This window comes from Phaethon aethereus, assembly GCF_964289735.1.
Source record: "Phaethon aethereus genome assembly, chromosome: 9".
In the NCBI taxonomy this organism is placed as follows: Eukaryota; Metazoa; Chordata; class Aves; order Phaethontiformes; family Phaethontidae; genus Phaethon; species Phaethon aethereus.
In genome coordinates, this window is record NC_138585.1 from 24006035 (window position 1) to 24024608 (window position 18574).

Consider the following 18574-nt stretch of genomic DNA (forward strand, 5'->3'; position numbering starts at 1 on the left):
AGTTGGCTTCTCGCTTTTTCTCAGACAGGAGAATAATTCCCGGAGGTTTTAGGTGGAAAGAGTGAGAAAAAAAGCATTTCAAGTGAAGTAATAAGGACAGCTAGTAAAATCAGATTAAATTTACCTCTGCGATCATTTCGGTTTAAAGTTCAATCTGTTTTATTTTATATTCTCATTGCTAGGCATTCTAGTGTATAAACTGTTAGTGCAGGTGGGGGTTTTTTTGTACATACTGAAATTAAAAAACCTATTTTTAATAATAATTAAACTTAGTATAATAGTGATGATGACGATGATGTCAAAATGCCAGAGCTGGAAATCCATCACTTGGACCTTGTTTTTGGAGGGCCTTAGTTCTGAGACGCAAAAATAAAGAATCATCACTCAACTTAAAATACGGAGTTTTTCTGGATACTCCGTCTTGTCTGCTGGCTGAGGTACAGCGAGGCTGGCCAGGTAGTTTCTGACGGGGGAGCTTAATCATCTCTGATTTTTTTGATTACCAACACAGTCAGAGCAATGGGCTGTAGAGTTTACACCCCGGTTAGGGATTTGTCCCACCGCTGCAAGAAAGATGCTGCATCGTACTGGGGCTTCCCGCCGAGAAGTGATGCACCCCAGCACGGTGCTTCGTGAGCAAGACCCTCTTTATGCCTGAGCATGGTCCACGTGTCCTCGCTTTGCGACGGGAGCTGAAAAGGTCTATCAAAATACCTTCGATGGGACGGCATGAGCAGAGGAGGAAGAACACTGGAGAAGGCTTCGCTGTGGTTTTTGCTCGCTCCTCGGTGTGGGTGCACCGCTGACCTCAGAGGAACAGCTGAGTTTACCCGACCGTGACACAAAACCTGGCAGCACCCAGGCAAGTCCTGGGCAGAGCTGGCTGGGGCAGAGCAGGAGCTGTGGCATGGTCCATCTGAGATGACGGAGGTTCCTCCTGGCCGCTCCCAGGGCGAGGTGGGTGCTGTTGCAGCAGGGAGGTCTGCACAAGTATCTCTGGTCAGCGTGCAATGCTGCACATGTATTATTTCCACCCAAAGCAAGCCATCAGATGTATTCGTGGCTTCACTTAAATGTGTTTCGGCCTTTGATCGAATGAGTTGCGTTGCCCCGGCCGTATCCCTGGCGTGCTGAAGCCCACGCAGCAGCCACGCATCCTTCAGCGCTGATGGCGGCATCGGCTCCGGACGGGGTTGTGGTACCAGGCAATCTCCCGGCTGTGTGAAGAGACATGCACGAGGCCCTGCCACGGCTCTCTTGGTCCCTTGCGCCCTCCAGAATACTAGGTGGAGTTCGAAATCCCCTCGACAAGGGGGTGAAAATGGCAAGCCCAAGCAGCCCCAGCCGACGGTTCAACTAGGACGGTGTAAAAGAGGAGGGAGGTGCAGCCTGGGCGGAACAAGCTGCCCATAAACTCCTTCTCCTGGCTTTTATGGGGAAAACTGGCCATGAGCAGGGGGTTGTGGCGTGGGTACCTTGTGCCCGACTTGTTTTGCCAGCGCTTCTGGCACCTGGAGAGGGGCAAGCACCAGGGCGGTGGGATGAGCTGGCCCCGGCAGCCTCCACCACCGCTGCCCTGCGTGCCTCCTGGGAGCGGTCCTTGGGACGAGGTGGAGAAGAGAGAAAACGCATCTGAGGGAATGCATCTTATTTGGTTATTTTTAGGTATTTAGCCCGTATCTGTGGGCAAAGGCCGCTCGTGCAGAAAGGAACGATTAGGCTATACGGCCACCTCCTGGAGGACATCGGTATGTGCTCGGCTGCCGGGGCCACCCGATGGGTGACGGCTCGTGTGCGACCGGGCGAGGAAAATACCCACGCAGCCGTAGGTACCCGTACGTCCCTTGCGACAAACGCATCTGTTTGACTTCAAACTGCGGACGTGATTTTCTGCCTTTCTCCCAATGCACTGAGATGAATATTGAGAGTTACGAGCGAAACCTCTAAAAATACATTAGTCCGAGAAAACGCAAAGGCATCATTTTTTAGTGTAGGAAACATACCTGTCATGTGTTTTTGTTTAACGAGGCCTGAGGAAGTTACTAATATTTATTTGAGCTGCTTCATGGAGCTTTTTAGTGCTCTTCACATTTCCTGCTGAGGCAGAAAGCAGCCAGATGGATTTTGGGAATCTCCTTTCGGCAGAGGCTCACAGTGCCGGCGTGCGCTTGCTCTGGGTGCACGGACCCGAGGGTGCGTGGCCCCTTCGCTCCCCCGCAGCCTCCTGCGTCCTGACAGGCTCCATCCCAGAGCCCGGAGCCTGATGTCACTTGTACGGGGGCACCAATGCCACCGGCCGGGGTCTCCACCAGCGGCTTTGGTTCCTCACGGTGTTTCTTCATCCAGGGCTGATTCTTGCTTTGATTCCCGTTTGAAGCTAAGGAGTAACCAGGCGCGCTGGTTTGTAGAAGCCTCTCACCTCACAGCTTTTTGGACTGTGTAGGTGATCGAAAGAAGGGTTTGGATGCCTATGGTTTAATCGTCAACATCTTCTCAGCTCTGCTTTGGTGCCTTTTCCCAGTGCAACAGGAATTCTCTCCCTTACATGGATGACTCAGGGACGCGTTTTATGGCTACTTTGTACGTGGTTTGGTATAACTAAGCATGCAAACTGCCAGTGATATTGGCAGTCGTCACGCAGCTCATCTTGCAGCAGAGGCTGTTGAAAGCAATTGTCCTTTTTACCCTCACAGAGCCCAGAGCACCAACGGCTTTGGGGCTGGAGGGAGCAGACCTGCCATAGTCGAAGTCGGCAGCTCTCCAGTGAACGGCAGCCAGCACCCACGCCAGGGCAGGGTCTGGCCGCGCGGTTTTGATCCTGTTATACTCGCTGGCGGTGGTTTATGCCTCTTTGTCTGTTGTGGTAGTCACATGGCTTTCTCTTTGGGTTTTTTTTTTTGCAGATATTCTACAGAGTGGTAGCAGATATTGAACCAGGAGAGGAGCTGTTACTGTTCATGAAGAGTGAAGATTATTCACATGAAACAATGGCTCCGGACATTCACGGTTAGCCACTTCTTACTGTCTAATCTAATAGAAAGTATCAATGAAATTAAGCAAAAAAAATAGGGAGATTTCCCCTCTGTTGGGATCTTTTTGAAATCTGGGATGGCTTCACTTCAGCCAGGGAGGAGAGCTGAACCACGGTTGTAATTGCCTGTCTTCTGCCCTCCTGTTTCTCTGAAAGCTGTTCAGTGAACAAACTAGTCTGATATTATCACAGCTCCTTCAGTCCCTCTGAAGGGTGAGTCTGCTCTCAAAGCGACGCCAATGCTGGCATTGGGGGTGCTCTGTTTATTTTCTTCATCACTCCAACCTGGTCTAAGCAGGAGCGTAGCTTCATTCAGTGTTGCCTTTGAATGCAACTGAACGTCGCTTTGTTCGATGTTGCATTTTCTCCCTGCTAATCTGGCGAGCGCTAGTTTGCACAGTTGATATTTCTCAGCATTGCATCCCTGCAGGTCCTAATGTCGTTCAGGTTTTACCCTCGCTTACTCGAACCTCCCTGGCAGAAACAGAGGTCTGCAGATGTAACTGAGGGCAGTAGTAAGGCTTTGAGATTGAAACTGGATCATCTTGAGGGTACTGCAAAAGGAGAACAAGAGTCCATGTCCTTATCTCTAGGCTGTGCGGCTCCTGCAGGACCTGTATGGCTCTTGATTATTGGGGGTTTTTTGTCACTTAGCCAAACAACTGTTATTCTGCCGTCTTGAAAAGAGAAAATCTCAGGTTGTTGATGTTGCTGTCACTTGTGAGAACATTTGAGCCATTCTTCCTCCTCGCACTCATCCGTTACTCATCGGACGCACAGATTCTGGGTCTGAAACTCCTGAGCTCGGATTTGTCTCCCACCTCCTAAAGCTCCTTTGGCTCTGCTGCCCATCGGGCAGTGTGTTATACAGCCACAGCGGGGACTGCGTGTAGGTTATCTGCTTGATGCCCATCAGGTTGCAGTTTATGCTAATGTAGACATTTTAGAAATTCTCAGGGGTTCAGGGACAGTACACAGGGGTTTTCCCAGGGCAGGAGGTATCAAGGGCTGCACTTTCTTCTAACTGCCTGTACACTTAGAGCAGTCTCTTTTGTTCTCTTAAGAAAAAGGTGGGGATTATTCATACATTCTGATTTGGTTTTGTGTTTGGTTTTTTTCCCATAGTCTTTATTTTGTTTAGTTATTGCTAAAGATGTCCCCCTTTTCAAGCATACTGTTTTCCATGCCTAGTGCCTATAGTCAAGTAGCTATTGCATAAATTACATCAGAGGAAATCTCCGCAGTCACAAGCAGGTATATGTCCCACAGGGACAATTTAGAAGCAGTCGGAGCCAACATATTGCATGTGGACAGCGGACAAGAGAGCCCTATGATGCTTTCTCTGGAGCAACTCAACTGCCAAGTAGCAACCAACTACATACATTTGAGATTTCAACCAGATTCCTCAGAGCCTTTCTGACTCAGAGGCCCAGGGCATTTATATCTGCAGGGCAGGTAACACTGGAACCAAACCAGTTTTGGCTCCTCGTACGGACCATCAGTAGAAAATCCAGCAGAAAAAAATATAATGGGATGCTCTTCTCCCAGTTTGCTTTTTGGCATGTTCTTTAGCTAATGTATTCTTTTGCAGGGATTACTAATTAATGGAATGCAATGTTGACTCTAAAGTGACACTGTAGTGATCTTCTAAACTCGTCTTTAGTCAGAGACATGTTGTGACCAATTTTATGGAATTTAAAACGAGGTCCCCTGTCTTCATTACCCCAACTTCATGTGTCTTTGGCTTACTTTGAACAGGCTTGGGTGCTGCAAAAGGACTCTAATGGAGATGAGTAGACTTTTAAAAACTCCGTATTAGATGCTGATGTTCGTGTCTAAGTCAGTCTCCTTCATTCAGAAGTGCGGAGACTGGCAGCCTCCACTGGATATCCCCCTTAGACCCTGTATATCCTCATTTAGGATAGTATACAAACACGCTGACTTTTGTCCTAAGCCAGTGTTAGGGATCCCTATCAGATGTCACCCAGGCAATTAACAGGTAGTATTGCACTGTCATATATTGTAAAATTAAACCATTATTATAAAGCATTCTAAGGCATCTTTGTTTCTTTTGAGGTTCTTCTCTTTTTCACTGAATAGCCATTTGTTTAACCACACCGGCATCAAACTCCTGATGGGATGGTAGTTAAAAATGGCTGAAAACTGATGCAGTCTCCCTGTCCCCAATCCCTTTGTCTTCCAGAGGAGCGCCAGTATCGCTGCGAGGACTGCGACCAGCTCTTTGAGTCCAAAGCTGAGCTTGTAGACCACCAGAAATTCCCTTGCAGCACACCTCACTCCGCCTTCTCCATGGTGGAGGAGGACTTCCAGAAAAAGCTTGAGAATGAGAATGACCTTCAGGATGTGCATGAAATCCAGGAGTGTAAAGAGTGTGATCAAGTCTTCCCAGACTTACAAAGGTAGGATTAGATGCTTAAAACGTGATTGAATGAGGCAAATTCTATAATGGCTTCAGTCGGATCATGCAAGGCATCAGCCAGGGCAGAATCTGATACCTTCATCTTCTATACAAACCAAGGATGAAGATGAATAAGACTGCTGTGCTGGTTGGTGTTTTACAGCGTAGAAAGCAATGGACTCTCAATAAATGAGAAATTTCATCCTTGTACTGAAGTCCTTAGTGGGGATCTCAGATTAAGAACTGGATCTTCTAATAATCAGACCTTTAGCTGGCATGAATTGGGCTGGTTGCAGTGAAATCAGAGGAGTGATTATAGTTCGGCTCAACTAAGGTGCGGGCTTCTTATTTTTAGGTAGACATAACTTAGAACTTCTCTGAGTGGCATTCACTGAGGTTACCGATTCTGTCTTTGCAAACAAGCCACACTAGTTAGAGGCAAGTTCTTGATGTTAATGTATATATGCCTATATGTTAATATATATTTATAGCCATACTGACTTGAAACACCGGGGTTCATCTTTTTCATATATATATATATATATAATATATATATATATGTCTGTTTAAGCAGGTAGGCCCGTGTGCATATGTACCTGAAATATGCATAGAATGTAAATAGAAAGTATGACTTTTACATGCTGAAGATCACTTACACATTTCCTGTTACCATTGTTTTTGTAGCTACTTAAAATACTGTATGGTGGTGCACATTACTGCAAATTTTGCAAATTACTGCAAGATCTTGAGAGTACAGGGGAGCTTCTGCAGCACATCCCTCGCAGATTCACATCGTAATGCTTTCAGGACCGGGGAAGGTTGACCTCAGCCAACATTTGACAGTAATGCTGAGATATCTCAATAGCAAAATCCTGGGCCAGATCCTCCACTGTGATGAGGCTGCGCATTTCTTTGGAAGCTGGTTTATAGCAGCAGCAGACCTGGGCCAGTATCTCTTGCTTTCAGCTGGAGTCTGTAGCACAGCTCCCGCAGTGTCTTCTTTCCTTTCCACGTTGCGTGGGCACAACCTACGTGACTGTTAACAGCCCTTTTAAGGACAGCAGTGTGTTTATTTGCATTGCTTAATAATCATATGCCCCTTAAATTATTGACTTGTCAATTTAGAGTATTTTGTGGGTTCATATTTTTCGTAGAAATCTTTACTAGCCCGTGGTTCAGGAGGTTGTGGTGTCTGTCAGAGGTTAGCATGGATTTTGTACACATCTAGGGTTAGCCGCTTTGGACAGCTGCTCCTGGGTGCTTCAGGTGCTGGTTCTGCAGGATGGAGCCCTCTCTCCCAAAACACAGATGCTCCTCAGCTCCTCTGGACGGAGTGGGGGTAGCTTGGGGGGGGGGTCTCAGATCAGCGTATCGTATGACCCGATCCTTATGCTTCCGCAAAATTAATGGCACCGAAATTAAAACATGATGTGCCAAACATTGCTCCCCGCGTACTAGGTCAACCCTGCTGCGTGGGAATTTGTGCAGGCACGAGGTCTTATTCACTGGCTGGTGGTGAGCAGTTTGTGGCTGCATGTGCCTAATTTTCGATCTGAGTGATTGATTCGAAGGTGCTGATGTAGGTAGAGCAAGTCGAAAAGGTTGCAGCAGTGTGGGTGAGGCAGGAGTCTGGACTGCAATGTTTTTCCACGTTCTGAGTTATTTGGTGTTAAAGTTCTTTTCTGCCTGCGAACCAGAGGATGATATCTAACATATGGGAATCATTGAGGAAATGTAAATTTAGCTTAAAGTATTAAATATTGAAGAGAAAGGGCAGAAAACAAAGAACGAGTAATCATAAATAGATGGGCAGTACTGTGAGAAAGAGTGAAAAATGAGAGAGAATGCAGTCATTCTCCGAACTCTTGAATTATTGAAAGGCTAATACACCACAAAGACAGGTCACAGCAAAAAAAGTATCAAAGTGTGCTCTATCCAGATTATATAAAACAAAAAGCCCGAATGAGCCATGCTTGAGGGTGGGCATAATTAAATGGAGAAAGAGCTGAGCAGGAGGATGGAGATCTGGGGGGCCGGGACTGCCCGGCGCTGACGGCAGATCACGTAGCTGCGGCAGGCATCCGGGAGCTGGTGCCCGAGCTGGGGACAAGAGTCTCTCCAGGTCTTACGGCAAATCTCTTTACCAGTGCAGGATGGAGAGTTGACTGTTGTAGAAGTATTAGGAGGGAAAGCCAGAATTATTTTTTCCCCCCTGAAGGAAGGAGACAGAGAAGGGTAAAAGTAAAGAGCCTCTGCAGGGTGAAAGCATTTCCATTACCTGTGGCTGAGAATGGAGGTTGTTATTTGGGCTGCACAACCCAAACGAGCCTGTAAACCCAGCACGTTTTGTCCACTAATTCAGCAGAGATCAGTGGGAGCTTCACGTGAAGATTCATTGATCCGGTTTGGCATCCCAGGCTAAAAATCCCCATTTCCAATGGCTTTTTCTGTGAATCCACTCTTACATTATATAGTAATATTTCCTTAAGCGATAGTGTGAGTTACAGCTCTGTACGTGACCAAGCAATACAGGTGTTTAAAAATATATATTTGCTACAAATGAGTAATAAACCAAGAATTCAGAAAATTCAGATGAAAATGAATTCAGAGATGTGCAACAGAAATTAGGTGGAGACGGAATACCCTACTAATAGACTGAATAAACTACTGAGAAATGAATGAATAAACAGCTATGCAATTGAACGCAGTTAATAATAACCAAGTATAGTGTCAGTCATAGTGTACCGTATTTAGAGGCTTCTCCTGCTCATCCTGTCTTACTCCAGTGGAGTTATTCCTTATCTGTTCCTGCTTGTAAGAAAAATTGACTCCAATCGAAGGAGTGGAGTTAATGACAGGTGGTGGGATCCAAGGTGTGTTTAGAGGGAAAGTCATAAGATAGAAATAATTCAGACTGCAGGGGAGAATTACCAAAGTGAAATACTGAGAGGGATATGAAATAATCTCCTTAGGGAGCAACAGCAGCAGCATCTCCTGGAGCATTTGCAAGTGGTCTGGCAAAACACGAGAGGATGTGTTATTGTGGTAGGGAGGAGGATGTGCTGCCTCCCGGCTGGGGTGAGTTTGGCACTCAAAGGGCTTGGGTCTGTCAGGATTGGGCCTTTGGGCCTTTTTTTTATTTTATTTGCTGTAATGATGTGCTCTGCTGTCTCCTCTTCCTATAAACGGCTGATAAACCCACGTGCGTGTGGGACCTCACTGAGCCCTGTTCCTGTTTCCGCAGCCTGGAGAAGCACATGCTGTCCCACAGCGAGGAGAGGGAGTACAAGTGTGACCAGTGCCCCAAAGCTTTTAACTGGAAGTCCAACTTGATACGTCACCAAATGTCGCACGACAGTGGGAAGCACTATGAGTGTGAAAACTGTGCCAAGGTACAGTGAATTTGTATGCTGCCGGGTGCTTCTTGTGCTGCTGGATGCACGGGAGCGTGGAAGTGGGGATGCCCGGGGCCGGGTTGCGGGAGGGCATAGGGCTTCTGCCATGCTCCGGACAGTTTCTCAAGGGTTTACACTTCTACTTTATAAATGTATTCTTTTTCTACCCCTTTTGATTTGGAAATAGCTGTGGAGTCTGAAATGAGCGCTGATGCAGGATGCCAAGCATCCCTGAGCGCCTTGTGCGGGCTGGTGGGGTGCAAGAGGATCATTGCGGGGCAAGAAGCCCCCCGGAGATGCAGGGCGGAAGGGTTCCCTGGGCTGTGTGCCCGCCGTTGGGACCAGACACTTCAGGACACTACTGCAGCATAACTCAAAATAAGCAATAGCGATGGGCCCCGGCTGCGCTACGTGAGCGCAGCTATCTCACCTCTAGAGCATCTCTGTCGCTTCCCAGCAGCGGGCTTGCTGTGTAGATTGTTTGTGTAGGATGTGGTGCTCTGCGTTGTTTTTTGTCAGATTCCCAAAGCTGGGGCCTTTTGCATGAGGACTTTCTCATTTGTAAGTAGATTTGCTGCAACAGTGGGGAATTTTATATTGAGCTGACACTTGTAAGATGCGACCAAGCCCTGGGTGCTGGGACTGCGTGCAGGATTTCTTAGTCACGCACGCAGTTGTCACTGTGAAGTATTTCTATTGCAGTAATGCTTTGAGGTTTCAAGCGGCCACATTTTGACTCATTTTCTATGAAGTCCCTGACCTCAAAAGCAAACATTTCTAATGGCAGGGTCAAACGCATCTGCTGCGGCGGCTGCGAAGGGGTTAACAAATCCACCAAATACTCGGCTGATCCGGGGAAACTGAGGCCCCGTCCTGCAGGCACAGCTCCCAGTGATGCCCTTAGCGAGGCTGCGATGCGGCCACGGTTTTTAATCTTAAATACTCCCAAATAGCTCCAAGGTCTGAATTTTAAAAGACTTTTGTAATAACTGGCTTCTTCCGCAGTTAAGTTGCTTGGTTAATCAGTACTCATTTCCTAGCAGGTTTTCACGGACCCCAGCAACCTTCAGAGGCATATTCGTTCCCAGCATGTTGGGGCTCGTGCTCACGCTTGTCCAGAGTGTGGCAAAACCTTTGCCACTTCTTCAGGCCTCAAACAACATAAACACATCCACAGCAGTGTCAAACCTTTTATATGTAAGTCTTCAACTAAACGTCTTTGGCTAAGTGTTATTTCTTTTGTCGAAAAGCAGCGTAATCTGGAAGCAGGAGGTTGTGTTGAGCTCCCTTTGAATTTCCCGCTGGCTTCACGGGGGCTGTGAGTTATTAGAGGAGTACCGGGTAATTCGTAGTCCAATGCAAAGCACTATTTTCATGCGGTTTTCCTTTTCAGGCAGACACTGTATGCTGTATAAATGTACCTGTTGTCCCTGGGATATTTTTCCATGCACAGATGCAAAGAGCAAGTGGGGAGCGGGATTTAGCGAGAAGGAGCCGTGCCAGGCTCGGCGGCTGCAGCCTCGTTGCGTTGCACCGCTCCGAGCTGGCTGCTCTCCTTCCCGCTCCTCCTCCTCCTCCTCCGCCGCCCCCGTGCTGCGCCCGGTGCTGGATCCGGCCCCGCGGCGCAGGGCAGCGCTGGCGCAGGGCGGGAGGCGGCAGCGCCGGGGTGGGCAGGGGAGGGTGGCGGCGGCTGCCGCCGCAGTCGGGAGACGCCGGGAATTAGGCAGAGCCAGCGGTATCTGCAAGGCTGCTTTGCTTTAGGGGTTAATTCTGGGCCACAGAGTCCCCACAGCAAATGCTGTGACTTTTGCTGGAGTTGGAAAATAAACCTTCGAGGCAGTGAATTCCGGCCGGAGGAGCTTGCCACCCTCCTTGGGGCTCCTTTGCATGCCCCAAATTTAAGTATTGAGTTGAGCTATTAGATCTTCGCCAACAGCTGCTCCAGCAATAAAACTTGCCTCGTACGTGGGCCTGACTCGATACTGGGCTATAAATCGGATCCTCACAGTCTCACGGGTTGTGTTTGCTGCCGAGCCAGATCCTGCTAGGAGGTGGGGAAGCTGGGTGCATGGTAATGCTGCAGGTTGCTTTCTCTCCCCTACACCAGGGAAGCAGAGGCAGAAAATATTTAAGAATATTGTTCTTGGTAGTGCTCATCTCCACCACAGTCTTTTCAGGCCCCTGCTGTGGCTTGAAAGGCACTTTGTGACCACCTCCCCTACCTGTCCGCTAAACTTCTTAATCTTTTGCGGCTCTCACCAATAATTTACCAAAATATCAACGCTACATCCGGACAAAGCGGCGGCCACACGCTAAGATAATTCCTCGAGGAGTATTGGCTTGAAAGACTCATTTGTGTGAAATCTATGTATCTGCCATTGGGTTAGATAACGCTTTCGGTTTGGGCTTCTTCAATGAGAGGATGAATAACTAGATCCAATAATAAATATCACTAATAATTTTTAAACCTGATTACATGTTAAGTAATTGCACTTAAAGATTATAATTATTACAAAACAGTAACTTCTGGCTAGGTAGGTCTTCAGGTGGTCCTGTTGCAATGCAGTATATAAAAGTCTATAAGTGGCACCTCTCATAACTGAAATAATCTCTCAAATGCTCATTGTTACTATTTATTCTAATAAATCAAAACAGCAACCGGTGTTCTTCATAGGTACAGTGTGAGGGGTGAAAACCCATTGAGCAACCTATGAATAACAGCCGTGTAATTGCAGAACAAAAGGGTTTGGAGACCACATGTTTGGTAGGCTTTGCTGAGCGATGGGAGGGAGGTAGGGTCACCTAAAGGAGATATCTGTTTTCCACCAGAAGGCCACACACCATGATTTACTCGTACCAGTCTGTTTATGGCAACTGTCTCTTATTACAGTACACCGCCCAAGCTTGAGTGAAAACTCACCAACACTAAGGTAATTACTCACTGCCTTCGCAAAATCTCCAGCCTCTCCAAATAGAAACCACATGCCATAATAGACTGAACATATTCAAAATAGTACTTAACAGTAATTTTTTTAATAAGCAGAAAATATGCAAACTTAACTGCTGGCTGATTTGGGGTCCAGAGACAATCGCGGTACAGAGTGTGTGTAGGCATGAGATGAATTTTTGCAATTTGGGAGCCAGACGGGGAGTTTGTGTTAAACCTGGGATCTGTAGAGCAATAAAAGCTGCAAGGAGGGAAGCTTCCCTTACAAGTTAGTTGCTTAAAAGTATGGCACTGAGATTTAAAGGGTGTAATAAGGTGTAATAGGAGAAATCAAACCCAGCTTCTGTTGCTTTGATACATGGAAGCAATTAAAGTTGATAACTGTCCCCCATCTACCAAAGTTTAGGCAAAGCTTTACTTGGAAAGAAAAGCCATGTGATGAAAAGGAGGTAGATCTTGTAACACGAACTTATCTGAGGGGTCCTGGCACCCGGGAATACCCGTGGAGGTCGGGGTGCTGCAATCAGTTTAGACACAGAGTCTCCTCCAAAATCAGCGGGGCACTGGGTGAGCGCTTCGCTGATGCCGTGTTATGCCCAGGCTTCAGGCAGCGGTACCCCGCAGTAAGACTGCTCTGGGGACTAAGGGCTTTGGACCTGGGCCCAAAATTTCATCGCCAACCTTGAGAACCTGTGGATTGAATAGCCTGGCTGTTAAATGCAAGAGGCACCTTGAGCAAGCAGCACCTCATGAAATAGTTTTAAATAACTTCTATGCTCAAAAAGGTAAAGTCCTCAGTCCAGCTATTAATTGTTTCATTGAGATTATAATAATAAATATTTACATATTTTAATGGTATTGCCATGATTGGTTTAATTTAGTTTTAAAACTGAGATAACATATATTTAGTCAAATTATTAATTTGCATCTCCCTTAATAGTTTGTAAGGATATCTCTCAATTGTAAGTGTGTATTTTTGCTTTTCTCCAGAGTAGGCTATTTTTTGGTTCTGTTGACTTTTGAATATATTAATGGAGAACAATAATTAATAATGTATTGATGTTCTTTAAGGGAGACCTTCCCAACTTTAGGAAGACCAAATCTGTGCCAATACATCCCTTTTCACCCGCTTGCCACTCTAGCCTACGCGAGTGAAACGTTATATTTAATACAGTCATGTGAATAAGAAGCAGGCCCTTAACACAACCTGGTAGAAAATGAAAAGTTCACAAAACATGATTTGTTTTTAATTACCCATTAGCCTAGCCTTGTAAATGTTGCATTGGATTTTTTTTTTCTGGAAAAATATATACGGTCTGATGCTCTGCTGCTATACGTTAGGCATAACTCTGTCAGTGTTGATAGAGTTATCCTGCTTTACACAAGGAGAGGAGTTAGCCCATTAACAGCCAAGGTGAAGCTTGTGCAAACCTATAGATATGTCACTCGAGTCACCATTTTGGCCAGTTTAATTTTGGTTTGCATGATCAACATGATGGGAGCAGGGGGAGCTTTTTGTGTAGGACCGCAGCAGTGAAGGTAAGGGGCCTGATTCTGTACCATGAAGTATGGAGGTGACTTGTTTGTGGGAGCGGGAACCTTATGCCTGCAGTTAGGCTAAAAATATGAAAAAATAGCAGAAAAATCAGAGCTTCATACTGCAACAAATAAATCACAAATAGTTCTATGTTAAATAGGCAAATAAAATATTTTCCCAAAAAAGAAGCAGAAAGTACTTATCCACAGAAAATCAAGCATTTTCAAGGTACTAGAATAATCTTTTCTCTTCTCTTTTCTCTCTTCTCTTCTCTTCTCTTCTCTTCTCTTCTCTTCTCTTCTCTTCTCTTCTCTTCTCTTCTCTTCTCTTCTCTTCTCTTCTCTTCTCTTCTCTTCTCTTCTCTTCTCTTCTTCTCTTGCTTCTTGTCTCTCTTTTTCCTTTCTGTTCCATCTTTTTTCTTCTTTCTTTTTCTTTTTTTTTTTTTTAATTTTCTCTCTTTTCTTTCTTGTCTTTCCTTGTGAATGAAGATTTCCAGCAGGAACAGTAACTGATACACAGCAACAAACATTCTTCCTGAATTACCGCATTGCAAATTTCCTGTGTTTGGGCCCAATTCTGCACTCTTTGCCCCACGAATTGTCCCGGGGATGTCAATGGGATGTGAACAGGGAAAACAGGGTGGATCAGGCAGGATCAGGCCCTCGAACAATAGGAGCATTGTTGCTGAGATATGAAGCAGCCTGCTGAAGAGGTAAACAGTTAAGAGATGACAACAAGTGGTCAAGTTTCTCAAGGGCAGAGATTTAGAGGAGCAGGAAGGTTAGCGCGGGCCCCGGTGCGAGTGGAAGTTAGAGGACGTGATTGCAGTTCATGGGAACCAAGAGTGCAGGATGGGATACATTCAATTCAGTTTCCTTTGCAAGCTTAAAATAGAGCCATTGTAAATTATGTCAGTCTGTCTCAAATCATGAAAATGATTGTTAGAAAGGCCTCAGAATACACAATGTGTATTGTTGTGTGGCTTTGATGTGTGAAAGATGAGAGCATATGATATAACACAAATTAAATAAAAATAAAGTGGCCACATGCTTTTTCCTGCCTGGAGAAAAAAAAAAAAAAAGGATTTATTACAGAGGGTTAACACTGCTTACTGATAATGCTGTTGCCTTGTTTTTAAACAAGGCTGGAGCTGATAGTGTTAGAAGCAAGGTAGTGCAGAAGTATGGAAAAATTTTAGCATAATGAAGAGCACAAGACATAGCGCAGCCTTGGGACTTGCCCGATGCCCCGGCTTGTCCAAAGGATGACAAAAGGGGACATAAAAAGGCACTGGAGAGCTGAGCATTATCCTCTTCCAAACCACATTTTAACTTATGGACCTATAACTTGGTTACTGCCCCAATTTGCTCCCTAAGGTTTGTAGCAGCCAGAAAATTAGGGACCAGCAAAATCCCATTCGCTTCAACGGCATGATATACTTTTTATAGTGTCTCGTTCTCCACCACCGGGACCACTTTCAGCCTCTTGCTACTGAAAATGGTTGCTGGAAGGCGTGCGCCGACGTGCGAGGTGTCACAGGCTAGATCAGGCCCCTGAGCTCAAGGTAGACCTTCTCCCCTCCGTGGTTTCAGGCTTTCTCCAAGTGCTTCTTTTGTGAGGCTGAAGCTATTCTCATCCCAGAGGAGTTTGAAAGGAAATCCATCGAGCTGTTTTGAGCATGAAACATACAAATAAATACAGCTGCATTCTTAAAGGAAATTGTTGTTGAAATATAATGTATTTTTTTATGTGCAAGAGACAAGTAAGCAATATTAAGACTAGTAAAGTTACTAAGATGTGGAAGTTAGAGTCACAGCATCCCAGGCACCTGTAGGGACTGCATGCATTACACAAATAGAAATGCTTTGGACATGTGAGAGTACTAGACTGAGGTTACTCAGGCTCTAGCCTAGACTGTCATGAGATTAACTTCCTAAGTGTAAGTAGAAAAAAATGTTGTTTCTTAATAAGGTTACGCACTTGGAAATACCTGGTTGTCTCCTCCTTCACCTCTTTCATATCCTTGTGGTCTTGCAGATTGAAAGCTCTGTGAGGCAGATCTGTCTGTCTCCTGCCTGGTCCTGCAAATACTTATTTTAATGACTAACTTTCCACTGTGAATAGTGACATAAATGGATTTCATTTGAAGACACGAGTGCTCGCTGACGCAGGAGCACTGTGGGTTCATATGGTGTTACAGCGCTGAGCTCTTGGTGGGGCACTGGGTGCTAATGCAATACGGAATAACGGTACCGAGTATGCAACTCTATGCAATACAAAGAGCAAACCAGGAAACTTTGTCTTTTAGTGATTTCAGACCCTTGCTGGTTTGTTGGAGCGGGTTTTGGTGCTGTCTTTAGACATTTGTCTGCTTGGATGCCTTGCTTTGGAAGAGTACAAGAGCTTTTCGTACATTTGTGCACCCAGACTTCTCCTTATGACTTCCTAATTGACATTTGGCGGGTAAAAAAGTGGTGTTATTTGCAAAAGTTTGAGGGTGGGGGCAATTACCATAAAGCCTGAGATGTGTTGTTGTTGTTGTTTACATACAGGTGAGGTCTGCCATAAATCCTATACTCAGTTTTCAAACCTTTGTCGTCATAAGCGCATGCATGCTGATTGCAGAACCCAAATCAAGTGCAAAGACTGTGGACAAATGTTCAGCACTACGTCTTCCTTAAATAAACACAGGAGATTTTGTGAGGGCAAGAACCATTTTGCAGCAGGAGGATTTTTTGGCCAAGGCATTTCACTTCCTGGAACCCCAGCTATGGATAAAACGTCCATGGTTAATATGAATCATGCAAATCCGGGCCTTGCTGACTATTTTGGAGCCAATAGGCATCCTGCTGGTCTTACCTTTCCAACAGCTCCTGGATTTTCTTTTAGCTTCCCTGGTCTGTTTCCTTCAGGCTTGTACCACAGGCCACCTTTGCTACCTACTAGTTCTCCTGTTAAAGGACTACCGAGCGCAGATCAGACAAACAAAAGTCAAAGTCCCCTCATGACAAATCCTCAGATACTGCCAGCCACCCAGGATATTTTGAAGGCACTAAATAAGCAACCATCAGTAGGGGAGAATAAGCCAGTGGAGCTTCAACCAGAGAGGTCCTCTGAAGAGAGGCCGCATGAGAAACTCAGTGACCAGTCAGAGAGTAGTGACCTTGACCTTGACGATGTCAGTACCCCCAGTGGCAGTGACCTGGAAACCACCTCGGGCTCTGATCTGGAAAGTGACATTGAAAGTGAGAAAGAGAAATTTAAAGAAAATGGTAAAATGTTCAAAGACAAAGTAAGCTCTCTGCAGAGCCTGGCTTCAATAAATAATAAGAAAGACCACAGCAATCATTCCATTTTCTCACCATCCTTAGAGGAGCAGACTGCGGTGTCAGGAGCAGTGAATGATTCTATAAAGGCTATTGCCTCTATTGCTGAAAAGTACTTTGGTTCAACAGGACTTGTGGGGCTGCAAGACAAAAAAGTCGGAGCCTTACCTTACCCTTCCATGTTTCCCCTCCCGTTTTTTCCAGCATTCTCTCAATCAATGTATCCATTTCCTGATAGAGACTTGAGACCGTTACCCTTGAAAGTGGAGCCCCAATCACCCAGTGAAATAAAGAAGATCCCAAAGGGAAGCTCTGAGTCTCCCTTTGACCTCACCATAAAGCGTAAGGAGGAGAAGCCACTTACTCCCATACCCTCAAAGCCAGCAGCCCCCTCTGCGGCAAGCCAGGACCAGCCTCTAGATCTCAGCATGGGCAGCAGAAGTCGAGCCAGCGGCACAAAACAAGCCGAGCCTCGGAAAAACCACGTCTTTGGAGAAAAGAAAGGAGGGGACCTTGAGCAAAGGAAAGCTTCGGAGTCCTCCTTGCAGCATGCCAGGCCCACCCCGTTCTTTATGGATCCCATTTACAGGTAACGGACTATCTGCTGCCTTTCGGCATCCTTTGGTACAGCAGTTAGGTCTGCCAGGGCCACCTGCCCGCAGATGCAGGACAGCCCCATTCCCACCCACCATCCCTGCAGATGTCATCCCACCAGCGGGGCTTGGGGTGGCCGGGGCTGCACGCTGACCTGCGCACCCCACCTCAAATCCGAGCTGCTCAGAGCAAACCACGGGTCCGGTAATGCCGCAATTAGCAAGTCTTCATGACTGCCCTCGTTGCTGTGGGTCATTGGTTTAACCTGTGTAGCTTGACACGTAGAAATTGGATATATTCTCCTACCCAGAAACGAGTTGGCATCAGTATCAAATGTTTGTGTGTTTACTGTGTATTTGACATCACTGGTTTGCCCCAAATTCCTTTTCTTCCAAAATGCTGCCCACTGGCCTTGGCTGCCCTTTGCCTTCCCCTGGAAATGACAGTGCATCTCCCCGGGGTGCCAGCTGTACACCACCCTTCTAGCTCCTCCTGAATTAAATAGAAGTGTCTCATAAGTACAACAAAGAAGCAAATTTGTCCCAAGGTGTATAAAGAGTATGGAATTTGAGAGTGATTTCTGCCCTTTTTTTACTGTTATTTGAGCAATGGGTTGATTTCTGCAGGCATTCATTAATATAATTGAAGGTGCAGTGTCCTTGTGTGTACAAAGCCTATAGCCAGTGGGCTAGTTCATCTGACCTACCTTGTGGAATCCATGGGAGCCTTGTCGTTGGCTTCAATGGGTGCACAAGCAGACACTGTCTGTGAGCTGAGATTTTAAAAACCAGTGGTAAAATCCTGACCCCTCGGTGTTTCCCAGAGATGGATCTTACGGGGGTCTGGATTTCACCTGCATCCCGTGTACATCAGCCCCTCTTTGCCCTTTGCCTTTCTGCTCGTGTATCTGTAACCAGCCAAAGTCATGCATCTAAATTAGTTTAGAGAAATATTAGCCATAAAAATATTTGTCTGTAATATAAATGACTGATTTTACAGCCTATTGTTAAAAAAAAAAAGTTACTGCTATGTAAATGATGTTAATTTATTACTTTATCTGAAAAAGAAATGCTATGGGCAAAGTTTTTGGAGAATGCTCTCGCATGCGACAACAGGTGTGCATTATGAAGAAACAGGTTATGATACTATTTACTGAGATGGTTTTATTCATGCCAGATTGATATCTGTATTAGACCATAGGTTTTCTTTGCGTCATATTCATTTTAAATGCCTGAAGCAGTGGAAATAATGATCCGTGTTTTACGGTCCCACATTACAAACCAATGAAATCTGTACAAATTCTGGCAGCGTAGCACGAGGCCAGT

The 18574-nt window shown here is 45.8% G+C and overlaps 1 protein-coding gene across 5 annotated transcripts in view; it reads left to right on the forward strand.

Moving 5' to 3' along the window:
• The window catches only part of MECOM (MDS1 and EVI1 complex locus), a gene marked incomplete at its 5' end in the record, with an annotated part of 343663 nt that overhangs the window by 301769 nt on the left and 23320 nt on the right, over positions 1–18574 (forward strand). For 2 of the 5 annotated variants that reach the window (XM_082003571.1, XM_082003573.1), the window contains 5 exons: positions 2904–3006; positions 5235–5451; positions 8695–8842; positions 9886–10042; positions 15882–17244. In XM_082003571.1, coding sequence (XP_081859697.1) covers positions 2904–3006; positions 5235–5451; positions 8695–8842; positions 9886–10042; positions 15882–17244 — 1988 coding nt within the window. The remainder of the gene's footprint in view (positions 1–2903; positions 3007–5234; positions 5452–8694; positions 8843–9885; positions 10043–15881; positions 17245–18574) is intronic. The other 3 variants (XM_082003572.1, XM_082003574.1, XM_082003575.1) reach the window with 2 other exon arrangements.